This window comes from Oryza glaberrima, chromosome 3 (assembly GCF_000147395.1).
Source record: "Oryza glaberrima chromosome 3, OglaRS2, whole genome shotgun sequence".
NCBI classification, from domain to species: domain Eukaryota; kingdom Viridiplantae; phylum Streptophyta; class Magnoliopsida; order Poales; family Poaceae; genus Oryza; species Oryza glaberrima.
The window spans coordinates 29,809,723-29,833,477 of record NC_068328.1 but is presented as its reverse complement, the minus strand read 5'-3'; the positions used below and the strand labels follow the sequence as shown (position 1 = coordinate 29,833,477).

At 53.6% G+C, this 23,755-nt stretch overlaps 1 protein-coding gene across 1 annotated transcript; it reads right to left on the bottom strand.

Annotated features, from left to right (window-relative positions):
* Positions 1-21,645: 21,645 nt before the first annotated feature.
* LOC127765972 (uncharacterized) lies at positions 21,646-23,418 on the bottom strand. The gene is made up of 5 exons (XM_052290959.1): positions 22,878-23,418; positions 22,675-22,752; positions 22,456-22,555; positions 22,210-22,340; positions 21,646-22,106 (listed from the first exon to the last, which is right to left on the bottom strand). The coding sequence occupies exons 1-5, from the start codon at positions 23,352-23,354 to the stop codon at positions 21,855-21,857; spliced, it is 1,038 nt and encodes a 345-aa protein (XP_052146919.1). The 5' UTR covers positions 23,355-23,418; the 3' UTR covers positions 21,646-21,854.
* Between the last annotated feature and the right edge of the window lie 337 nt (positions 23,419-23,755).

Here is a 23,755-nt window from a genome sequence, read left to right as displayed (position 1 = left end):
CCGGCAGCACCGCTCGCCCTCGCCGGCCACGTCCCGGCCGTGCCGTTCGCCCTCGCCAGTCGTGCGGAACCTCTCCGCCGGGGTCAACGGCGACGATGGCGCCGCCGCGCGTTCGAGCTCGACCGGTGGTGATTCCGCCTCCCTCCATGCACGCTCCCCGCCATGGCCACCGCCACCTACACCGATGGCGAGCTCATTGTCTCCGTCCCCAAGGGCGCCGCCCCTGACGACGATGATGATGGCGATGCTGTGCGCCGCAGCCGTGCTTGGAGGCTCCGGCGCGCTCGACCTACGCGCTCGTCGTTGGCCGCCGCCCTTCGACACGAGCACCTCCTTCCCCTCCGCCCCGAGCGTCGCCATTGCCACCACCCACCGCGGCCGGCGGCGACAACGGGGGATTCATCTTGCCCTTCCCTATTTCTCTTCCAAGCTTCTTGTTTCTGGTGGGTGATCCCCTCCCATGGGCCGGTGCCGGCTAGGGTGAGCGGCACGGCGGGGACGCGGCCGGCGAGTGTGAGCGGCGCGGTCAGGACTCGACCGGCGAGGGCGAGCGGCTGTAGCGCCCGTTCCGTCGTGGCGCCTAGCGGGAAAACTATCTCTTAAAAATCCTAATTGCGAAATCTGTTTCTTTGCTTGTTGTCTAGCGTCCGTGCCATCTCAGATCTCAAATCCCCGATCTATCGTCGAGTTCAATCCCGAATCCAAATCCTTCCCAAATCAAATCCCTCCGCAAAAGTCTAATTCACCTCCCTAGGGTTCGATGGGCCGAATCCCTCTCGGCCCATCTCCCCCCTCCCTCTCGGCTCTCTCTCTCTCTCTCTCTTTCTCTCTCTCTCTCTCCCTCCGCTCTGCCGTGTGCCGCGCCGAGCCTTCCCTCCCGCTCTCGCTGCCTTTCCCGCCGAAGCCGGCCAAATCGCCGCGCCGCCCGCGCGCGCGCGCCGTGGTGGCCGACCGGCCAGTCGCCGCCGCCGTCAGCGCCTGCCGCGCCTGCCCCGCGTCTGCCGCCCGTGTCGCCGCTCCGCTCCAAGCCGACTCCGCCGTCATCGCCGTCGTCATCGACTCGGCCCCGCCTCTCTTCCCGCGCGTGCCTCCAAGGGCCGGAGGCTGAGCCCCCCCTCTCTGCCGCATCGCCCCCGCTCCCTCCTCCTTTTCCCAAAGTGGCAAGGGACAAGCTCCCTTTCTCCCTTCCTTTTTCTTTCTTTCTCTTCCTCCGCCGGCGTCATTCCCCTCCTCCCTGTCGCCGATTTGGCCGCTAGCCGGAGCGCCAGCTCGCTGGCTTGACCGTCCAATGTCGGTTCCCCTCCCCCAAACCGACATCGCCGCCCTATAAACCCAAGCGCCCTCCCTTCCTTTTCCCCTCCCAATCTTCCCCATTTTCCGCCCGCGCCATTGCCGTCTCTCTCGCCGACCGCCGCCGTCGCGTGTGCTGGAGGAGCCGGCACGAGCAAGGACGCGGAAGGGGACTCCGGGCGCGCCCTCTTCTCCCTCTTCCCTGGCCCGAGGCCGGAGGGATCACTCCTGCGCCGTCGGTTCTCATCACTGCGCCCCATCCCCGCACGGTAGTGTCTCCCTCCGTTCTCCCTTCTCGTTCCATCTCCTCCCCTTAGACTCGGGTAGTAGCACAAGTAGCCTCCCCGTAGCTAGCTGGCGCCGCCCCGACCGTAGCCGCCGCTCGCTATGTGCTCGCCGCCGTCGCCGCCCGAGCTCCGTAGCACCCGCTCGTCGCCGGCTTCGCTCGGCGTAGCTCCGCCCAATCCGATGCTAGCAACGGATTCCCGTAGCCGCGTAGATGCTCTCACCGCCGGGAATCGGCCCCTCGTGACCTCGTCGCCGTTTCCCCCTTCCCTCGCCGCCGGTTGCCACCGCCGCAATCCACCGCCGTCGAGCATCCCCCGGCGAATCCGAGCCGTTGGCTCGTCTCCTCTCGTCCCGTGCAACCTCCCGGAGTGCTCGCTTTCGCCTGTATCGCTGTGGTTTGCTCCGCCGCTCGCCGCTGTCGTCCGCCGTCCGTTTCGGCCGACGTCGTCGTCTACCTCCCGCCGGCCCACGTGGCAGCCACGTAGGCGCCACGTCGGCGCCAGCTCGGCCAAGACCGGGTCGAGCCGACCCCGGTCAGCCGCTCCCTCCGGCCCCGCTCGCGCGCGCGGTCCACCGTGAGCCGTGAGGCTGCGCGTGGGCCCGCCGCATCCGCGTCCTCCGCAAACCGCGCGCGTGCACCGCGTCTCTCTCCCCGAACCCTAGCACGCGCCGCGTGCACCTCGCTCACGGTGAGTTGAGCCGCCAACAAGCGGGTCCCACCCGGGACCACGCAAGGTGGACCCGGTTGTCACGCCCAGAAATTCCCGAATAGAATTCCAAGCAGAATGTGCATTAAAATCCCCGTCCAGGACCGGCCGGGGTACACAAACGACAATGTTGACATTCAGATCCACGTCTTACAAACATCATAAAAGTCTTACATAAATGCAGCGGAAAAACGAAAGGCAACAGGAGCTAAGCCTTGACTAGAACAGCAGCGGGAACACCACTTCACAGGCATCCTCGACGGCACGGACAAAGCCTACTCCTCGGAGAAACCTCCATCTGACACGTACTCGTACTCTGGGGTTGGGAAAAAATAGAGCAAGACTGATTACTACCCACTGTACTCAGCAAGTCATACCTGAATAGGGGTATGATGCAGGAAATTATCAAAGGAAAGCTAGAGTGGTTCATTTGCATAAAACGAGCATTTATAAACAGAAGTTGAAAGAATTAAAAAGTTCCAATAATTAATTAATATTGATCATCCGCTGTCCAATGCTATCCCACGTTGCAACAGGCCCAACAATCCACCTATACTATGCAATTTCATTAGACTAAACTAGGGTAAGACTAATCACGGTGAATCTGGTTGACCGCCCATAACCGCGGGCACGGCTATTCAAATAGTTTTACTCTGATCAGAGATGTACAACTGTACCCACAAGACACAGCCCCACGACACGTTTCTATGCGCCGACATGCCACCACGACATACCGGAAAGAGGCCGTGACAGGACCGTTCGCATAACCCCCTCTAGCCAAGCACACCACACCTCAGGTTTCACCCCCGTCCCCAGCGGGCGACGGGCAGTCCCCTCTCGTGCCTAGGTGAATCCGGAAGCCGCATAGGCCGTCGCAGGGCCCATCCAAACTCCATCACGCCCACCCTTGCCTGGATGCGTCAGCTAGAGAAAAGCTACACTACAAGCCCAGCCGTTGCCCACGCTGGCTTGTGGTAAGTACGATAAGTTCTTCCAGGGCATCCCGCGAACCGGTCCTTAAATGCCGTGGGCGCGACTAGCAAAACCATGCACCCACAGCCCACCATGTGATTTATTTTAATTAACCAACACCAAAGCGGTGGCACTAATCCAACAATATCATATAAACCTATAGTCTAGGTTTTAAATGCGATTTCCCCCATTGTGTGCTAGTTGAACTAAGGATGGCTAAGCAATTCCTAGTCCAAAGTCTATTCATGTTATAACCCAAGCTAACAAAGGAGCATGGTATTCAAAAAGCATGGCTGTAACAATAGGTAACCATCCCATAGTATAATTGCAAAACAAATGCGGTATTTGAAAGAAAACATTAGGACATTTGCAATACAGGATCAATATGATCAAGTGACAAGCATGACTTGCCTTGCTCTGCTACTGGAGGAACCTCGGCGACTATTTCGAAGTACACCGGAGCGTCGGAAGAACCGGGATCTAGCGACATACAAGGCAAACATTGCAAACAGGCTATAAGACTACTGAAACAGAGAACAAAACCATTTTTAATGGATTCTACACATTTTTCTTGATTTACTGAGACTTGAATGGGCTTAAACGGAGCTCGGATGAATTAGTTATGAATTTTAGAAGATTCACTGTGTTTATTACTATACAAAAATCCTTAAATAATTTATTGCGCAATATTTTCCAGGGCTGACGTCAGCACGGGGGAGGCGCGGCGCCGACAGGTGGGCCCCACTGGGCAGCGACTCAAGGGGGGCGGTTCACCGTGGACCGGGACCACGCGGGTGGTCCACCGCCGGTCCAAGGGACCGACGGCCCAGATCGCCCTCGGGGCCGATCGGACGGGCGGCGATAGAGGCGGCCGCCGGGCTCGGCTCGGCATCAAAGCCGGCCGGCCGGCCAGGGCTAGCGGCGACGGCACGCGGCCGACGGCGGCGGCGACCGGCGGCACGGGAGGCGGCGGCGGCGGCCGATCGGACGGCGCGTGACTTGAAGTGGCGGCGCGGCACTAGGAGGGGAGGAAGGGGAAAAGAGGGGAGGGATGCCTCACCGAGGGTGGCCGGCGCGGAGGAAGACGACGGCGAACGGCGACGACGAGCCACGGGAGGACGACGGCAACCGACGGACGGGATTCGGGGTGCCCTAAGGAAGGAGAAGAGAGAGATTAGAGGGAAGGAGATGAACCACGGCGACCGGCATTCATGGCCGAAGGCGGCGGTAGAGGTTGAACTCACCGGAGCGCGAGGGGATGAGAATTCCGGCGATGAATTCCGACGGGGAAGGGGTGGCCGGGGTGGAGCTTAACCTCACGAACCCGACGGCGGCGACGGCGCGGTGTGGTGGTGACCCTAGCGGCGGCTAGCGGCGGCCGGAGTGGCGGAAACGGCGGCGGCGGGTGGTTGCACGGCGCGGGAGCGATGGGGAGCACGAGGGAGTTCGGCGAGATGGGGAAAAAGAGAGGGGGCGACGGCGGATCTTAAATAGGGAGAGAGGGGGCTGGACGTGGCCGGGAGAGGCGGGAATCGCCGGCCGACGTGGGGGGGTGTGGGAGAAGAGAGAGAGAGAGAGAGGCGGGATTCAAAAATCGAATCCCGGCCATCTCGGGCGCGGGCGCGGGCGGGAGAGAGAGGGGAGTGGGCGCGGGAGGTGCGGAGCACGCGCGGGCGTGGCCGACGTGGCCCGGAGGAGGCGGAGGCGGGGGCGCGGCGGCGATTTCGGCGGTGGTGGCGACGTGGGAACGGGCGGCCGGAGGAAGGGGATGACCCCGACAGGTGGGGCCCACCTGTCGGCGTCCCGGGGAGAGAGGGGAGACGGGCGGCCGGCCCGCGCGGCTTAGCTGGGCCTCGGCCTTCGGCCGGCCCAGCGGGAGGAGGGGGGGAAGGAAAAGAAAAGAGGAATGGGCCGGCGGCCCATTCAAAGGAAAAAGAGAAAAGAAAAGAAAGAAAAAGGAAAAAGAAGGAAAAAGGGTTTTCCTGGGATTTAAAATATTGCATGCTCGATTTTAATTGGTTAAAATTATTTCGAGAGCTCTGAAAATTCCACTAAAAATCTTGTTAGTGAATTTCGACATGTAGAACTCAAGAAAAAATTCCACATGCCAATTCCGATTGTTATTTGCATTGATTTAATAGGGTTAACTCTTGCTTTGCACCGGTATTTTCTTAGGGTCTCTTATGAATTCGATTTTAGGCTTAGGAGGAGAACTTCAGGGTGTGACAAACCTACCCCCCTTAAACAGAATCTCGGCCCCAAGATTCGGAGGAGCTGGCGAAGAGGTGCGGATGGGCGGCTTTCAACTCATCTTCCCTTTCCCAGGTTGCTTCCTCTTCTGAATGGTGACTCCACTGAACTCGGCAAAACCTGGTGACCTTGTTTCTGGTTCTTCTTTCGATGGTATCAAGTATACGAACCGGCTTCTCCACATATGTCAGGTCCTCTTGGATATCAATATGCTCCGAATCAGCCTGTTCTTCAGGTACTCTTAAGCACTTCCTTAATTGGGACACGTGGAACACGTCATGAATGCAGATCATATTGGATGGAAGTTCTAGCTGATAAGCAACTTCCCCCCTTCGTTCCAAGATTTTGTATGGTCCCACGAAGCGTGGTGCCAACTTGCCTTTCGTCTGGAAACGGTGTACTCCCCGGAGCGGAGTGACACGAAGATACACGTAATCCCCTGCTTCAAAAGTGACCTCCCTTCGGCGGTTATCCACGTAGCTCTTCTGTCGAGACTGGGCAATTCTCAACCTTTCCCTGATGGTTCTAACTTTCTCTTCTGCTTCCGTTAATACCTCTGTCCCGAACAATTGACGCTCGCCTATCTGATCCCAGAAGAGAGGTGTGCGGCACTTCCGGCCGTATAAAGCTTCAAACGGTGCCATCTGTAGACTGGCTTGGTAGCTGTTGTTGTACGAGAATTCCGCATATGGCAAGCTTTTGTCCCAAGCTCCACCGAAATCAAGAGCGCAAGCTCTCAACATATCTTCCAAGATTTGATTGACTCGCTCGGTCTGACCATCTGTCTGCGGATGGTAGGCGGTACTGAAATTTAAACGGGTCCCCAATTCTTCCTGCAGTTTCTGCCAAAATTTTGAGGTGAACTGACTCCCTTGATCAGATACAATCTTTTTGGGTACTCCATGTAGACACATGATTCTCGAGAGGTAGAGCTCCGCCAACCTTTTGCCCGTATACGTGGTATGTACTGGTATGAAGTGAGCCACCTTGGTGAGTCAATCCACGACTACCCAGATTGAATCGTGACCCGATGATGTCCGGGGCAGTCCCGTTATAAAGTCCACTCCAATTTCCTCCCATTTCCATTCTGGGATTTGAAGAGGTTGTAGTAAGCCTACTGGCCTTTGATGCTCTGCCTTCACTCGCTGGCAAACATCGCAGAGTGCGACGAATTCGGCTATTTCCCTTCTCATGCTGACCCACCAAAATTTTTCTTTAAGGTCTTGGTACATCTTGGTGCTGCTTGGGTGAATGAATACTGTGTCTGATGGGCCTCGGTGAGTATCAGATCCTTCAGCTCCTGGTCGTCAGGTACACACAATCTTTCCCCCATCCAGATTGTGCCATGCTCATCCTCAAGGAAATCCCGAGCTTTTCCGACTCTCATGTTCTTTTTCAGCTCTGCTATTTCCGGATCATTTACTTGAGCGGCTCTAACTTGATCAACGAGCGTAGGCCGTGCTTCCAGAGCGGCTACGAACCCGTGTTCAACAATTCCCACGTTGAGATGCTCCAACTCCTGCCGCAATTCCTCACACATGCCCTCGATGCATAGGGCAGTGCAGTAACTCTTCCTGCTTAATGCGTCTGCCACCACATTGGCTTTCCCCGGGTGGTAGTGAATGCTCATATCATAGTCTTTGATTAATTCAAACCATCTTCGTTGTCAGAGATTTAGATCCGGTTGGGTGAAGATGTATTTCAGACTCTTGTGATCCGTATATACTTCGCAGCGGTTGCCAATCAAATAGTGCCTCCAGATCTTCAAAGCATGAACCACTGCTGCCAATTCCAGATCATGGGTTGGATAATTCCCTTCATGTGGACGCAACTGTCGCGAGGCATACGCAACCACTCTGCCTTCCTGCATTAGAACACACCCAAGCCCGTGGCGGGATGCATCGCAATAGACTTGGAAGTCTTTCATCTGGTCGGGCAGAATCAAAACTGGTGCGGATACTAATTTCTTCTTGAGCTCCTCAAAGCTCTTATCGCACTCAGCTGTCCATTTAAACTTCTCATCTTTCTTAAGCAACTGAGTCATGGGTCGGGCGATCCTGGAGAAGTTTTCGATGAATCGGCGGTAATAACCCGCCAGTCCAAGAAAACTCCGAATCTGCGACACGGTCTTCGGTGGGGTCCATTTGGTAACCGACTCCACGTTCGATGGATCAACTGCCACACCCTGAGCTGTAATAACATGACCCAGAAATTTGACTTCCGTTAACCAGAAGCCACACTTGCTGAACTTGGCGTACAACTGGTGCTCCTTCAACTTCTCGAGTACCAGACGGAGATGATGCTCATGTTCTTCTTCGGACTTTGAGTAGATAAGTATGTCGTCGATGAATACCACAACAAACTTGTCGAGAAATTCCATGAACACTTTGTTCATCAGATTCATGAAGAATGCGGGTGCGTTGGTAAGTCCGAAAGACATAACCGTGCACTCATACAGCCCGTACCGAGTGGTGAAAGCCGTCTTTGGAATATCCTCTTCCCGAATTCTCAGCTGGTGGTAGCCTGATCGCAGGTCTATCTTAGAGAACACCTTAGCTCCCTTCAGTTGATCGAACAAATCATCGATCCGCGGTAAAGGGTATTTATTCTTGATTGTGACCTTGTTGAATGCGCGATAATCGACGCACATCCTCTTTGTCTTATCCTTTTTCTCCAAAAAAATGAACGGAGCACCCCAAGGTGAAGTACTCGGTCGAATGTACCCTTTCTGCAGTTGCTCATCGACCTGCTTCTTGACCTCTGCTAGTTCGTTGGCCGCCATCCTGTACGGTCTCTTGTAAATTGGCGCGGTTCCCGGTGCCAAATCAATCCGGAATTCAATCTCTCTCTTGGGTGGCATGGTAGTGAGGTCTTCGGGAAACACTTCTGGGTACTCGCAGACTATGGGAATTTCTTCCAATTTCCTCGAATTCTTCTCCTCGGTGACCACTGGGATTTCCACCTCAATCTGATTCAAAAAGACCCCTTGCTTTGGTGAGTCTGGTGATTTGTACACTACTGTTTCTCCCTTCTCGTTGTTCAAGGTGACTGTGCGATTCGTACAATCAATGACTCCCTTGAACTTGGTCAGCCAATCCATCCCAAGAATGACATCTAGGTTTCTGGATTCAAGAAGAATGAGGTTGGCTAGAAATGGTGATCTTTGGATTTCTATTAGCACTGAAGGGCTAAAACTGACCGAGGTTGAACTATTTCCCGGGGTATGAACCCTCATTGGTGTACTAAGCTCTTCTTTCCTTAACCCATGTATCCCCACAAATTTCTTTGAAATGAAAGAATGCGTTGCACCAGAATCAAAAAGTACTGTTGCAGGGATTGAGTTAACAGGGAACGTACCCAGTACGACCTCTGGTGCTGTTTGCGCCTCCTCTGCAGACGCGTGGTTGACATGAGCCTGGACAAACCTTGGCCCGGCACGCCTGGGCTTTGGGCATTTGTCAGCGAAGTGGCCAAGCTCGCCACAGTTGAAGCAGGACCCTGGTTTTGTTCCAGTCTCCTTCTTGGCTTGCGCAGACGGGCCTGACTGTGCTGGTGCCACTGGTGGGCGTGGAGCTGCACCGCGGTTGGGCTGACCTCCATGGGGGTCCTGACTGCCACTGGCGCCCTGGTGGAAGTTGCTAGGGTTGAACGGGCGGTATTGGCGGACGATCATGGTGGTAGGTCCACCCTGCTGTCCGGGAGTGAAGCGCAGTCGGTGCTGACTACCTTGGTTGGACCGGAACTGCGCCGCCTTTCTCTTCCTGTCCATTTTGTTGCGCTGATCCTCTTGACGGATTGCCTTGTCAACCAGCCTTTCGGAATCAGCGTAGTCCCCAGATATCAGCGTAGTCCCACGGTTTCCCGCTCTTGCACTTAAGGACCGTTTCCTTGGAATTTCATCCGAACATAAGACAAGTACAACCACATGGGTGGAATGGGACACCCCTGGCTAAGTAATTAGCTAATCGGGGGAGCCTTGATGCCAAGAGACATGTGGATTCGCCGGGGTGGTGTCGGGGAGGACCCCTGGGCTTCCTGGCACAGTATGGTCTGGGACCTAATTTGGTGTTGGTCTGGGACCCCTCTCGTTGGCATATGGTGAACCTGTGTCGGCTTTCAAAATGCCTTGTTTTGAAAGTCTTAAGGTCTCTAGTCGTGGCCGTTCTGCACGAGCTGGATGATCCGGGTTAGTAATGTCGTGTGGGTAAAGTGTACCCCCTCTGCAGAGGTTATTAAACTGTTCGAACAGCCGTGCCCACGGTCATGGGCGGATGTGAGGTGATTCCTAGCGTAGTTTTGTTTGACCACTGCCTTGTGAAATTTGCTGTTGAGAAATGGGTTTGATGTTTGGAAAATCTGCGGCTGATGGGATCAGCCAGGCCCGGGTGGCCGTTTGAAAGCTGTTGGCCGGGTGCCAATCTTGATCAATTCTAAAGACTGATACATTGCACATACTCCGACCGGACGAGACGCACTGTCTCATCCGTGTCGTTTGAGAAGCACTCACTTAGTTGTTTCTGAAAAGAGTTCAAATAAAATCAATTGCGAAAACAACAGCCTTTCCTTGAAGCATGCATTAAACACTTATTTCCCATGGCTTGCTGAGTACTCCCGTACTCACCCTTGCTCTATATGAATAATCCCCCCAGTTGCTGAAGAAGATGAAGCGGATCCCGCTGACAAGGAGTTCTTCCAGGAGCAAGCCGGCTACGATGAGTTTTAGGGTTTCGGCCTAGTTCCCAAGTCACGCCTGTGATGTTTGGTCCAAGTCTTGGCTTCCGCTTCCCTTTTGTAATGCAGTTGTGAGCTCAGGATCTGTCCGCAGCCCAACATGACTATACTCCTACTCTATAATAAAGAGACCTCTGTTGCTGTGATATTCTGTCTTCCTGTGATACCAGCACTGTTTCCTGGGACTGGTATCGATTAACAGGTTAATTTGGAGCATCACGGGCTAGTTCCGCTCGGGACTAGTTCGGGGCGTGACAAGAGATGGTATCAGAGCACAGGCTTGGCTCTAGGGCGAAACCCGACGTTTAGGACGACCCTAAGGATACTAAGTTCAAAACTACTTGCGAAAAGCTAAGGCTTCTTTTGGTTTCTTTATTTTCAATAGTTTGTTGCTAAAATGGTTACTGATCTTTTCTCCCTCTTTCAAAATTGTAGATGGCAGTGAACGCCAGCTTCAGTTCCCACGGTTTTGGTGAGGGTCACCACGTCGCTCAGCTTCGTGACCTCGCCCGCTTCCTTGGCTTCTCGTGTCCTGAGTACACGGGGTACTCCGTGGACCCTGTTCCCCCTCGCTATGAGCTCTCTGTGTACCTTTACCCTCGTGGAGGTATACACGGAGCTGGCCTTCGCCCACACCACTTCACTGTGGCCAGGCCCACTCTCCAGATCGCGTACCAGGACCTCTCCTGGACTGCGCTTCGTCGCTTGGCCCACGACTACAGCCACCGTCTCGGGGGCTCTGCCTTCCGGCAGCTCCCACGTCTTCCTTCTGGCCACGCAGACGCCAGGTACCCTTGTCCGTATAGCGAGTCTCAGCCAGTGCTGACTCGCATGGTTGAGCTTTCGGAGGCTCAGGCCACTCAGCACGACCTACTCCTTGAGGCTTACCGCTCCCTTGCCCGCCGCTACGCCGCTCTGGAGGCTCGTCTGGCCGAGGAGGGTGTCACCTCAGTTGACACTGTCTCTTGGGACTCAGGCCGCCTTTGCCACGCCAGCCACCTGTCCTCCCACAGCTCTCGCGGCTCTGCTCGCACTCCTAGTGGCCCGCGCTCCCCCAGCTCGCGTGCGCCGTACTCACCAGTGTACTCCGCCTACCCACACCCAGTTAGCCCCTCCTACACCCCCGGACACACCCCAGTTGCTTCCTCCCGCCGTGGCCCACGCTTTATCCGCACTGCGCGGAAGCGTGTTGTTGGTTCTTCCACCGTGTTCCGCTTCGACTACCCAGCTCCCCCACCGCCAGCAGCCCGTGCTGCTGCCGGCCCTCGACAGGTACCGCCGGTCCCTTCGCGTCAGCCGATCGACGTTTCTTCGACTGAGGAGCCGACTACAGGAGGCAGCCAGGCAGACGAGGAGTAGAGGAGGCCGTCTTCAGCAGCCGTCCATGTGTTAGGCCCTTTTGTTCCGCCGCCAACTCTTTTGGAGTCGTGGCGAGGTAGTGCGTGTGTGTGTTGATGTGGGTGTTGTTTGGTAGTCTGGTTCTCGTAGGTGGTGTGCGTACAGTCAAGCTCGGCGTAGCTCTGTGACTTGTCCACACCCGTTGTATCAGGTGTTCTTATGATTTGAAAAATCCAGTTTATGCCTAGTGCATGCTATCTGAGTTGTTATTTATTTTGCTCCTTGCCCTCCTAAGTGCTTATCTGATTCTTACCTCGCCCTCTTCTGGGAGATTAGATGGCTAGCCGCCCCCGCCTTGCTTCTCGTGCACCAGTCCGCCTCGGTTTTGAGGAAGGTAGAGTTGAGCCTGAAGCAAATCATGAGTCAGCTAATGAGCAGTCTCACCACAGCAACCGTTCGCACCGTACTACTTCCCGCAATGCAGAAGTTGAGCAACCCCACCGCAGCAATCGCTCGCATCACACAGCTTCCCGTAATGCAGAAGTAGAACAATGTCACCGCTCTCACCGCACTGCCAGTCACAATTCTGGAGAAGAACGCATCCCTTCCCTACCTCATGTTGAAAACAACATGCAACACTTGATGGCAGTCCAGACACAAATCTTGCAAGGATTAGCCGCAGCCATAGCCGGCTTTCAGCATAATGCGCAGGGAAATGGCCACCCTCACATGGGCAACAATAGATCCAAGCTGACAGACTTCCTGAGGTCTCGGCCGCCAGAGTTCTCTCAGACCGTCGAGCCCGTTGAGGCTGACGACTGGCTGAAGGATGTTGATAGAAAACTCAACTTAGTGCAGTGTACCCCTGTTGAGAAGACGCTCTACGCCTCTCACCAGCTAAGAGGACCTGCTACAGATTGGTGGGAGAATTACTGCAATGCCCACCCTGAACCCACTAACATTGCTTGGGATGAGTTTGCTACGGCTTTCCGTGCAGCTCATGTTCCTGAAAGCACCATTGATATGAAGAAAGAGGAATTTAACAGGCTTAAGAAAGGTAACAACAGTGTCAATGAGTACCTAAGTCAGTTCAACAAGTTGGCTCTGTATGCCCCTAAGGAAGTGGACATAGACAAGAAGAAGATCAGGAAGTTCTTGAAGGGAATCGCAGTTGGAATGAGACTCCAGTTGCTTGCCCACGACTTCCCCACTTTTCAACATATGATCAACAAGGCACTTCTACTTGAGGATGCCAGAAAAGAGGCTACCGAAGAATATAAGAAACGCAAGTCTAACCATCAGGGGAATCCTTCCCGAGGCGCACCTCGCCCTCGCTTTGGTCAACCCATGCAATATCACCAATCGGTCACTCAGGCTAACCGCCAGCCAGGCTACGCCCCTCGTCCTCAAATGAACCGTCCAGCACCTCAGCCACAGCAGCGTGCCCCAAGTGGCAATACTGCGCCAAACAGTGTTACCTCTTTCAAGTCACCGCTAGGACTGTCAGCAGTTCAGTGTTTCCGGTGCAACCAGGTGGGTCACTATGCCAGACAATGCCCTCAGAATCCTACCAACACCAACTCAGGGCATGCTAATGGCAGCACTGCCCGAACTCCTACTCCAGCGGCAGCTCAGTCTCGTCCTAGCTCTCAAGCAAGTGGACAAGGTTCTCGTGCTTCCAACAACTTTGGTCGAGGCCGGGTGAACCACATTCAAGCCGAGACCGCTCAGAATGCTCCAGACGTTGTGATGGGTATGTTCTCTGTCAACTCCGTACCCGTAATAGTTCTGTTTGATTCAGGAGCTTCCCATTCTTTCATATCACAAGCTTTTGTGAAAAGAAATGGTTGGAAAACCCAAAATTTACGTGTACCAATGATAGTACATTCCCCTGGAAGGAATATAAGGGCAACTCAAATATGCCCGGAAGTTAACCTTAGAATTGAGGGAGTTGACTTCCTAGCCAAACCGATAGTCCTAGACTCGCAAAGCTTGGACATCATCCTAGTGATGGATTGGTTGGCTAAGCACAAAGGACAGATAGATTGTGCCGAAAGGTCCATCACCTTGCAAGGACCTGGAGGAAAGCAAGTCCGCTTCACTACTAACACCCCTACCGCAAGTCGGTCTATCCTAACCTGTTTACAAGTCACCTCCTTGGAGTCGGTGCCCATAGTCTGTGAATATCCGGACGTATTTCCCGAAGAATTAACGAGTATGCCACCAGACCGAGAGATTGAGTTCGCCATAGAACTGGCACCAGGCACCGCACCAATTGCAAAAAGACCTTACCGAATGGCAGCTAATGAGTTAGCAGAAGTCAAAAGACAGATCGAAGAATTGGAGAGTAAAGGTTATGTGCGACCTAGCTCATCCCCTTGGGGAGCCCCAGTGCTCCTGGTTAAGAAAAAGGATGGCTCTGAGAGAATGGTAATCGACTATAGAGCCCTGAATGAAGTAACTATAAAGAACAAGTACCCGTTACCACGGATTGACGATTTGTTCGACCAACTTAAAGGAGCAAGAGTTTTCTCTAAAATTGACTTGAGATCAAGTTATCACCAATTGAAAATCAGATCTGAAGATATCCCGAAGACCGCTTTCTCAACGCGTTATGGTCTATATGAGTTCACAGTGATGTCCTTCGGACTCACCAATGCTCTAGCATTCTTCATGAACTTAATGAACAAGATCTTCATGGAATACCTGGACCAGTTTGTCGTGGTATTCATCGATGACATCCTGATATACTCCAAGGATGAGGAAGAACACGCTGAACACCTGAGGCTGATAATGGAAAAGCTCAGGGATCATCAACTATTCGCTAAATTCTCGAAATGCGAATTCTGGTTGGACCGAGTAGCATTTCTTGGACACGTGATCTCCTCCAACGGTGTCGAAGTAGATCCCAGCAAGGTTGAAGCTGTACTTGCTTGGAACCCGCCCAAGAATGTGTCAGAGATCCGCAGCTTCCTTGGCTTAGCTGGATATTATCGAAGATTTATTGAAGGATTCTCTAAGCTGGCCAGACCTATGACCGAGCTGTTAAAAAAGGAAAAGAAATTTCAATGGTGTACAGCCTGTGAAGACAGCTTCCAAGAAATGAAGAAAAGGTTGACCACTGCCCCAGTTCTCACCTTGCCAGATATCCGAAAAGACTTCGAGATCTTCTGTGATGCATCAAGACAAGGCTTAGGATGTGTCCTAATGCAAGAACGGAAGGTTGTGGCCTATGCATCCAGGCAGCTCAGGCCCCATGAAGTTAACTATCCCACCCATGATCTCGAGTTGGCAGCCGTGGTTCACGCTCTTAAGATCTGGAGGCACTATTTAATCGGGAACAGATGTGAAGTATACACCGATCACAAAAGTCTTAAGTATATTTTCATGCAGACCGAGTTAAATATGAGGCAGAGAAGATGGTTGGAACTAATCAAGGATTACGATCTTGGAATTCATTACCGTCCCGGTAAAGCTAATGTGGTCGCTGATGCGCTAAGTCGCAAGACCTATTGCAATGTAACTCAAATATGGCCAGACCAAGATCGCCTGCGCAAAGAATTGGAGAAGTTAAGGCTGACCATGGTACAGTCAGGTGTCCCTGCCAGCTTGACAGTGCAGCCTACCCTAGAATCGCAAATCCGGGAAGCTCAGAAAAATGATGAAGGGATAAAAGAATTAATAAAGAGAATACAGGAGAAGAAAGACACCGATTTTTCCATAGACGAACAAGGCACGGTTTGGTGCGGTCCACGCATCTGTGTACCGGCCAAGAAGGAGTTAAGAGATCTCATCCTAAAGGAAGCTCATGAGTCCGCCTACTCCATTCATCCAGGAAGTACGAAGATGTACCAGGATATCAAGGCATACTTCTGGTGGGCTGGAATGAAGCGGGATGTCGCAGAATACGTAGCCCTGTGTGACATTTGCCAAAGAGTCAAGGCATAGCATCAGAGGCCAGCGGGTCTGCTGCAACCCCTACCGATTCCTGAGTGGAAATGGGAAGAGATCGTAATGGATTTCATCACCGGTTTGCCAAGAACCCCTAGCGGGTACGACTCCATCTGGGTAATCGTGGACCGACTCACGAAATCAGCTCATTTCGTGCCAGTGAAAACCACCTTTGATGGGAAGAAACTAGCAGAACTCTACATGACCCATGTCGTACGTAGATTTGGCTGTCCCAAAAAGATTGTGTCAGACCGAGGCACTCAGTTCACCTCAAGGTTCTGGAAGCAGTTGGATGAAGCTCTCGGAACCGATCTAAATTTTAGTACAGCTTACCATCCGCAGACCGATGGTTAGACAGAAAGAGTAAACCAAATCCTAGAAGACATGCTACGTGCGTGTGCCCTAGATTTCGAAGGCACTTGGGATCGTTGTTTGCCGTATGCTGAGTTCTCATACAACAACAGTTATCAGGCCAGCATTCAGATGTCGCCAAATGAGGCAATGTTCGGAAGAAAGTGCCGCACTTCCTTATGTTGGAATGAGGTGGGCGAAGCACTGGTATTCGGTCCTGATGTACTCAAGGCAGCAGAAGAACAAGTTAAGCTGATCCGAGAACGTTTAAAGACAGCTCAGAGCCGTCAGAAGAATTACGCTGACAATCGAAGGCGTGACCTTGAGTTCGAAAAAGGAGACCACGTGTACCTGCGGGTATCACCTCTCCGTGGTGTGAGGAGGTTTGGGATGTCCGGCAAGTTAGCACCCCGCTACATCGGCCCCTACCTCATAACCGCCAGACGTGGCGAAGTGGCTTATCAGCTTGAGTTACCTGAAGGTCTCGCAGATGTGCACAACGTATTCCATGTATCCCAGTTAAAGAAATGTCTTCGAGTTCCAGAAGAACAAGTTCACCTGGGTAATATCGAGCTGGAAAAGAATCTGACCTACAAGGAAAGACCGATCAGGGTCCTTGAAGAGGCAGAACGTCAGACTCGAAGGAAGACTATTAAGTTCTACAAGGTCCAATGGAGCAATCATTATGAAGATGAGGCAACCTGGGAACGAGAAGATCTACTCCGCGCCGAGTTCCCGGAGCTGCTCCCTTAGGTGCTGAATCTCGGGGTCGAGATTCTTGTTAGGGGGGTTGGTCTGTAGCGCCCGTTCCGTCGTGGCGCCTAGCGGGAAAACTATCTCTTAAAAATCCTAATTGCGAAATCTGTTTCTTTGCTTGTTGTCTAGCGTCCGTGCCGTCTCAGATCTCAAATCCCTGATCTATCGTCGAGTTCAATCCCGAATCCAAATCCTTCCCAAATCAAATCCCTCCGCAAAAGTCTAATTCGCCTCCCTAGGGTTCGATGCGCCGAATCCCTCTCGGCCCATCTCCCCCCCTCTCCCTCTCTCTCTCTCTCTCTCTCTCTCCCCCTCCGCTCTGCCGTGTGCCGCGCCGAGCCTTCCCTCCCGCTCTCGCTGCCTTTCCAGCCGAAGCTGGCCAAATCGCCGCGCCGCCCGCGCGCGCGCGCCGTGGTGGCCGACCGGCCAGTCGCCGCCGCCGTCAGCGCCTGCCGCGCCTGCCTCGCGTCTGCCGCCGGTGTCACCGCTCCGCTCCAAGCCGCTTCCGCTGTCATCGCCGTCGTCATCGACTCGGCCCCGCCTCTCTTCGCACGCGTGCCTCCAAGGGCCGGAGGCTGAGCCCCCCCTCTCTGCCGCGTCGCCCCCGCTCCCTCCTCCTTTTCCCAAAGTGGCAAGGGACAAGCTCCCTTTCTCCCTTCCTTTTTCTTTCTTTCTCTTCCTCCGCCGGCGTCATTCCCCTCCTCCCTGTCGCCGATTTGGCCGCTAGCCGGAGTGCCAGCTCGCTGGCTTGACCGTCCAATGTCGGTTCCCCTCCCCCAAACCGACATCGCCGCCCTATAAACCCAAGCGCCCTCCCTTCCTTTTCCCCTCCCAATCTTCTCCGTTTTCCGCCCGCGCCATTGCCGTCTCTCTCACCGACCGCCGCCGTCGCGTGTGCTGGAGGAGCCGGCACGAGCAAGGACGCGGAAGGGGACTCCGGGCGCGCCCTCTTCTCCCTCTTCCCCGGCCCGAGGCCGGAGGGATCGCTCCCGCGCCGTCGGTTCTCGTCACTGCGCCCCTTCCCCGCACGATAGTGTCTCCCTCCGTTCTCCCTTCTCGTTCCATCTCCTCCCCTTAGACTCGGGTAGTAGCACGAGTAGCCTCCCCGTAGCTAGCTGGCGCCGCCCCGACCATTGCCGCCGCTCGCTGTGTGCTCGCCGCCGTCGCCGCCCGAGCTCCGTAGCACCCGCTCGTCGCCGGCCTCGCTCGGCGTAGCTCCGCCCAATCCGACGCTAGCAACGGATTCCCGTAGCCGCGTAGATGCTCTCATCGCCGGGAATCGGCCCCTCGTGACCTCGTCGCCGTTTCCCCCTTCCCTCGCCGCTGGTTGCCGCCGCCGCAATCCACCGCCGTCGAGCATCCCCCGGTGAATCCGAGCCGTTGGCTCGTCTCCTCTCGTCCCGTGCAACCTCCCGGAGTGCTCGCTTTCGCCTGTATCGCCGTGGTTCGCTCCGCCGCTCGCCGCTGTCGTCCGCCGTCCGTTTCGGCCGGCGTCGTCGTCTACCTCCCGCCGGCCCACGTGGCAGCCACGTAGACGCCACGTCAGCGCCAGCTCGGCCAAGACCGGGTCGAGCCGACCCCGGTCAGCCGCTCCCTCCGGCCCCGCTCGCGCGCGCGGTCCACCGTGAGCCGTGAGGCTGCGTGTGGGCCCGCCGCATCCGCGTCCTCCGCAAACCGCGCGCGTGCACCGCGTCTCTCTCCCCGAACCCTAGCACGCGCCGCGTGCACCTCGCTCACGGTGAGCCGAGCCGCTGACAAGCGGGTCCCACCCGGGACCACGCAAGGCGGACCCGGTCCACCGGCTCCCTCTCTCCTCCCCACCCCGCAAGCCCCCTTGGGCCGCCTCTCAGGCCGGCCAGCCCAATAGCAAGGCCGGGCCGCGCTCAAGCCGCCCGCGAAGTCTAATTCCCCTCCCTCTCTCTTTTCTTTTCTTTTCTTTTCTCAAAAAGGATTTAAATAAATCCTTTTTCTTTAGACCAAAAATCCAATAATCTTAGAAATTCAATATCTTCCCAACCGTAAGTCCGTTTGACTCCGTTCAACTTCCAAAATTCCTCAAATCTCGAGATCTATCTAATGGCACGCTTAGAGGTCAATAATAGGGCTTTATTTTCGCCGTTTGCTGAGTTGTCCCGTTTCGCGTATAGCTTCGGAGCCCGAAGACCCGCAGTGCGAGGATTTCGAGGATCAAGCTCAAGATCTCGAGCAAGGCAAGCCACCCTTGAACATCTTGAGCCTATATTTAAACTTAATTATGTTGCTTGAAAAATATTATGCATAGGTAGGATTGCACTTAATCTGTTTGTCCCGTCTGCAAGGCAGATTGGCGGACCTACCTAATTTGTTGCATCTGATCCTTCCATTGTAATTGTTATACCATGTTCCCTTGTAACCACCTAGTTGCGCCTCGGTAATATTGCACTCTACACGGGTATCGACGGTCGCCTTCAAACTTAAAATCTGAGAAACACCTTGGGTAAAACTTGGGTTTTACAAAAGACTTGGAAAACCCGACACCTAGGTCGGTGCTTGCGAACTAAATGAATTTCCAAAGTCGCGGACCGGGGAACGTACCAGGAGTACGGTTTCCCGCTCTTGCACTTAAGGACCGTTTCCTTGGAATTTCATCCGAACATAAGACAAGTACAACCACATGGGTGGAATAGGACACCCCTGGCTGAGTAATTAGCTAATCGGGGGAGCCTTGATGCCAAGAGACATGTGGATTCGCCGGGGTGGTGTCGGGGAGGACCCCTGGGCTTCCTGGCATAGTATGGTCTGGGACCTAATCTGGTGTTGGTCTGGGACCCCTTTCGTTGGCATATGGTGAACCTGTGTCGGCTTTCGAAATGCCTTGTCATGAAAGCCTTAAGGTCTCTGGTCGTGGCCGTTCTGCACGAGCTGGATGATCCGGGTTAGTAATGTCGTGTGGGTAAAGTGTACCCCCTCTGCAGAGGTTATTAAACTGTTCGAACAGCCGTGCCCACGGTCATGGGCGGATGTGAGGTGATTCCTAGCGTAGTTTTGTTTGACCACTGCCTTGTGAAATTTGCTGTTGAGAAATGGGTTTGATGTTTGGAAAATCTGCGGCTGATGGGATCAGCCAGGCCCGGGTGGCCGTTTGAAAGCTGTTGGCCGGGTGCCAATCTTGATCAATTCTAAAGACTGATACATTGCACATACTCCGACCGGACGAGACGCACTGTCTTATCCGTGTCGTTTGAGAAGCACTCACTTAGTTGTTTCTGAAAAGAGTTCAAATAAAATCAATTGCAAAAACAACAGCCTTTCCTTGAAGCCTGCATTAAACACTTATTTCCCATGGCTTGCTGAGTACTCCTGTACTCACCCTTGCTCTATATAAATAATCCCCCTAGTTGCTGAAGAAGATGAAGCGGATCCCGCTGACGAGGAGTTCTTCCAGGAGCAAGCCGGCTACGATGAGTTTTAGGGTTTCGGCCTAGTTCCCAAGTCGCGCCTGTGATGTTTGGTCCAAGTCTTGGCTTCCGCTTCCCTTTTGTAATGCAGTTGTGAGCTCGGGATCTGTCCGCAGCCCAACATGACTGTACTCCTACTCTATAATAAAGAGACCTCTGTTGCTGTGATATTCTGTCTTCCTGTGATACCAGCACTGTTTCTTGGGACTGGTATCGATTAACAGGTTAATTTGGAGCGTCACGGGCTAGTTCCGCTCGGGACTAGTTCGGGGCGTGACAGCGGCGCAGCTGGGACTTGGCCGGCGTGGGCGAACGTGCGGTCTCCTCCCCACCCGTTGCACACCATGCCAAGAGAGAAGAGAGAGAGACGAGGAAGGGAGAGAAGAGGGAAAGAGAAAGCTTACATGGACTGTCTGATGTGTGGGTCCCGCGCGGGTCCCACGCTGACTCAGCCGCCACATCGGATAAAACCGAGGTTAAAACCACCGAAGTATCTAGAGTGAACGGTTTTGTAATTTGAGGGATGCCACGTAACTGGTTTTGTGGTTGGGGGGACGATTTTGTATCTCGATGACAGGTTCGGGGGTGGCTAGCGCGCGCGTGCACTCCCCCCTTCCCTTTAGTCTTAACTACCTATATTAGTTAATATATTTAACACTAATGATAGTAGTTAAGAAAGATTTTGGAGATTTTTTTACTAACAGATTAAAAAAAATTAAGTTAGATTTGAAAACTTTCGATTTAAGATTTAAATTTTAAAGTTAAATTTTAAAAACTTTCAACTTGAGATTTGAAAAGTTTCAACTCAGATTCGAAACTTTCAACTCGAGAATCGAGATTCGAAAACTTTGAAGTCCAGATTTGAAAATTTTGAAAACTTTCGATTTGAGATTTGAAAACTTTCAACTCGAGATTTGAAAACTTTCAAGTTCAGATTTGAAAATTTTCAACTCTAAATTTAAAAATTTTCAAACTCAAAATATACTGAAGATAAAAAAATCAGAAACAAAGTGAGAAAAAAAAGTAAAAAAAAACGAAAAAAAAATCGTAGAGGAGGCGCGTGTGCGCCGGCGCAGCGGCGCTGGGCCTGACTAGTTTTTCCGGACTAAGTTGAGGGAGCTTTGGTGTACTTTTTCCTATCTCGGAAAGGAAAGCCCGCACTAACCCCGCGCATAGCGAGGCCCACAATCACGGCGCTTCGGTGTCCTAACCGGCAGCGCGCCTCCACCCGCGGATCCGGCCGTCCACGCGACGGAGCCCCGCGCGCCGCGAAGAGCCGCGGTGTAACGCCCACGCGAACGGACGTGGCCTCCCCTCCTGCAGCGGCTTCACCGGCGAGAGCGACGAGACCACGTCGTCCCCGCTCCCGCCTGAGTCCCTCCCTGCGTCCGCTACTATCATGTCCACGTCGTCCGGTTCTTTTTTTTTTCCTCCCCTGAACGCCCAGCTACAGATCCATCCGTTTTTTTTTTTCTGAACGTCGCAGCTACAGTCTACAGATATACAGACGTGCCGATGACTCGTGACACACACCACGATCTCGAAAATGTCGTGAAATTCGTGCGTTGCAAAGATATCCGAATTGGAGATTTCTTTCTTCTTCCCCCGAGAGGCTTTATTGACACTCTGTACAAACTACTTCGTACCCTCTTTACAAGTGAAGAAAGAGAGAATACTATAAAAACACACACTTTGCAACTCATTTTTTTTTGCTATTCCTAATCTTGATATGAAAGAATAAATGAATTATGAATCGGAGCTATAAGGCAATTCCTGTACGTGTTCATGCGAAAGCTGTACGCTTGCGTGGTTGTCGCTGTGCCTGTGCAGCCGTCGTCGACAGCTTCGACAGGAGGAAGACGCCGGCGGAGGAGGCGAGCACGGCGCCGGCGAAGCAAGCCATGTCAATCCCGGTGACCAGCGGCACGCTCTTGAACTTCTCGAGGACGCCCGCCTGGAGCAGCAGGAGTATGGCGTGCCCGATCCTCGTCTTCGCCTGCGTGATCGACTGGATCCTGGCCCCTTCTTTCAGCTTCTGCGATAATGGAAATTTACGGTTCTTTATCAGCATTGATCAATAGCCAGACATGGTTACTGGTGAACATCTGTCAAAACAAAAATCGACAGATTTCAGTTACCTTTAGGTTGAAGGATCCCAGGTGAGAATTATCGCCTTGCATTCCTGGGTTCTGAATGCTCCGGGAGCCGTAGAACATGATGTACATTCCCATGCCAAACGTGAGAAGAGCGGTGCCGATCAGGAACATGTCTGCAGAAGAAGAAGCATAGTTTGATTTGTCAAGATTTAGTAGGCATAAATTAAATCGGTTTAACATGGAAATGGTTACTTGTATGCAGTTTAAAAGTGATTATAAGGGGCGTACCTATTGCCTCGATCAGCAGCTTTATGATCTCTGCTTGATCAATTGTCTGTGTCAGGGCACGAAACTGTACGAAGAATGATCTCACAACTGCACCACATCCCTGCATAATTCAGCACGAAATCTTTCAGCCTCGAATGTTCTTTCACTTAATACGATCTCGAATCTTGATTATTCCATCATGGTTTCACTTGCAGCAGGAAATGATCGTAGAAGCTTTACCTCGAGAAAGCATGGCACTGATCCGACGAGTGATCCGGCCACACCGATGAGCGTGAACGACTGGCATCTGACAACACCCTGAAAATTTTACAGTTCATATGAACTCCATCAGTAATTTAAATCCGCAAAACTTCGGCTAATTCGGATTCCAAAGAACTCGCAAAATTTGCTGCATTTTGAGGTGATTAGTTTCAGTTAATTACCTGGTGGATGGTGGCCTCGGCGATCTTGGACCAGCACTGCTGCGTCGGCCGCGTCGCGCCCCCGAGCTGCCTCAGCACCAGCCTCCTCGCGACCTCGTACGCCAGCGGCAGCAGCAGGTCGGCGCCCCTCCTCGCCTCCTCCGGCAACAACACCACCCCGCCGCCGCGCTTCCTCTCCAGCGCCGTCACGCCGGCGGCTCCCAGCGAGATCAACGCCGCCTTCCGCTCCGCCGCGCGGCTGCCGACACCGCCGCCCTGCCTCTTCGACTCCCACAGCGACGGGAACTTCAGGGACGGGATGCGGCACGGCCCAGCCACGCCGCCGCCGCCGCCGCCTGCCGCCACCGAAGACGACGACGATGGCATCATACGATGATGGCTGCTGCCGTCTCCATGAAAAGCCTTCGCGGTTGCTCCTCTCAGCAACCTGCCGCTACCACCACCACCACCACCACCACCACCTGCTGCTGCTGCCATTGCTGAAGCTGCTGAACTCCGTCACTGTCAGCTACCGTTGCTCTGAACAGCAGGAAGAAGAAGGTGTCCGGAGTCGAGGCCGTATATATAGTCGCTGATAACGTACGATGGAGAGGAGAGGGATCATACGGGACACGCGTGGTAAATTCGCGAGTTTGGGAAGTTTCGACGAATAATAATCAAAGCCCACGAAAATGCAGAACGAGATGGAAACGGAGAATATTCCGATGGCATCTCTGATCTCTCTTTGTGGTGAGCTTGTGGTTGGCGTGGATTTTGTCCCGGAAGGACGGAATTCTCCGACCGGTAGAAAATCGCCGTGGTTTCTTTGACGTGGAACTGGTACTGACAGAACTACTTTTCGTGTTGAAAATATCACCGTGTTGTACCAGTTGTAGGTG

Bases quoted from the DNA above. Each gene is read 5' to 3' on its own strand.
- LOC127765972 (XM_052290959.1), bottom strand. From the start codon at position 23,354: ATGGCAGCAGCAGCAGGTGGTGGTGGTGGTGGTGGTGGTGGTAGCGGC. The intron at 22,341-22,455 runs GTACGCCCCTTA...CTTCTTCTGCAG, and splicing joins GCTGCTGATCGAGGCAATAG to ACATGTTCCTGATCGGCACC. The intron at 22,107-22,209 runs GTAACTGAAATC...CCATTATCGCAG, and splicing joins TGGGATCCTTCAACCTAAAG to AAGCTGAAAGAAGGGGCCAG.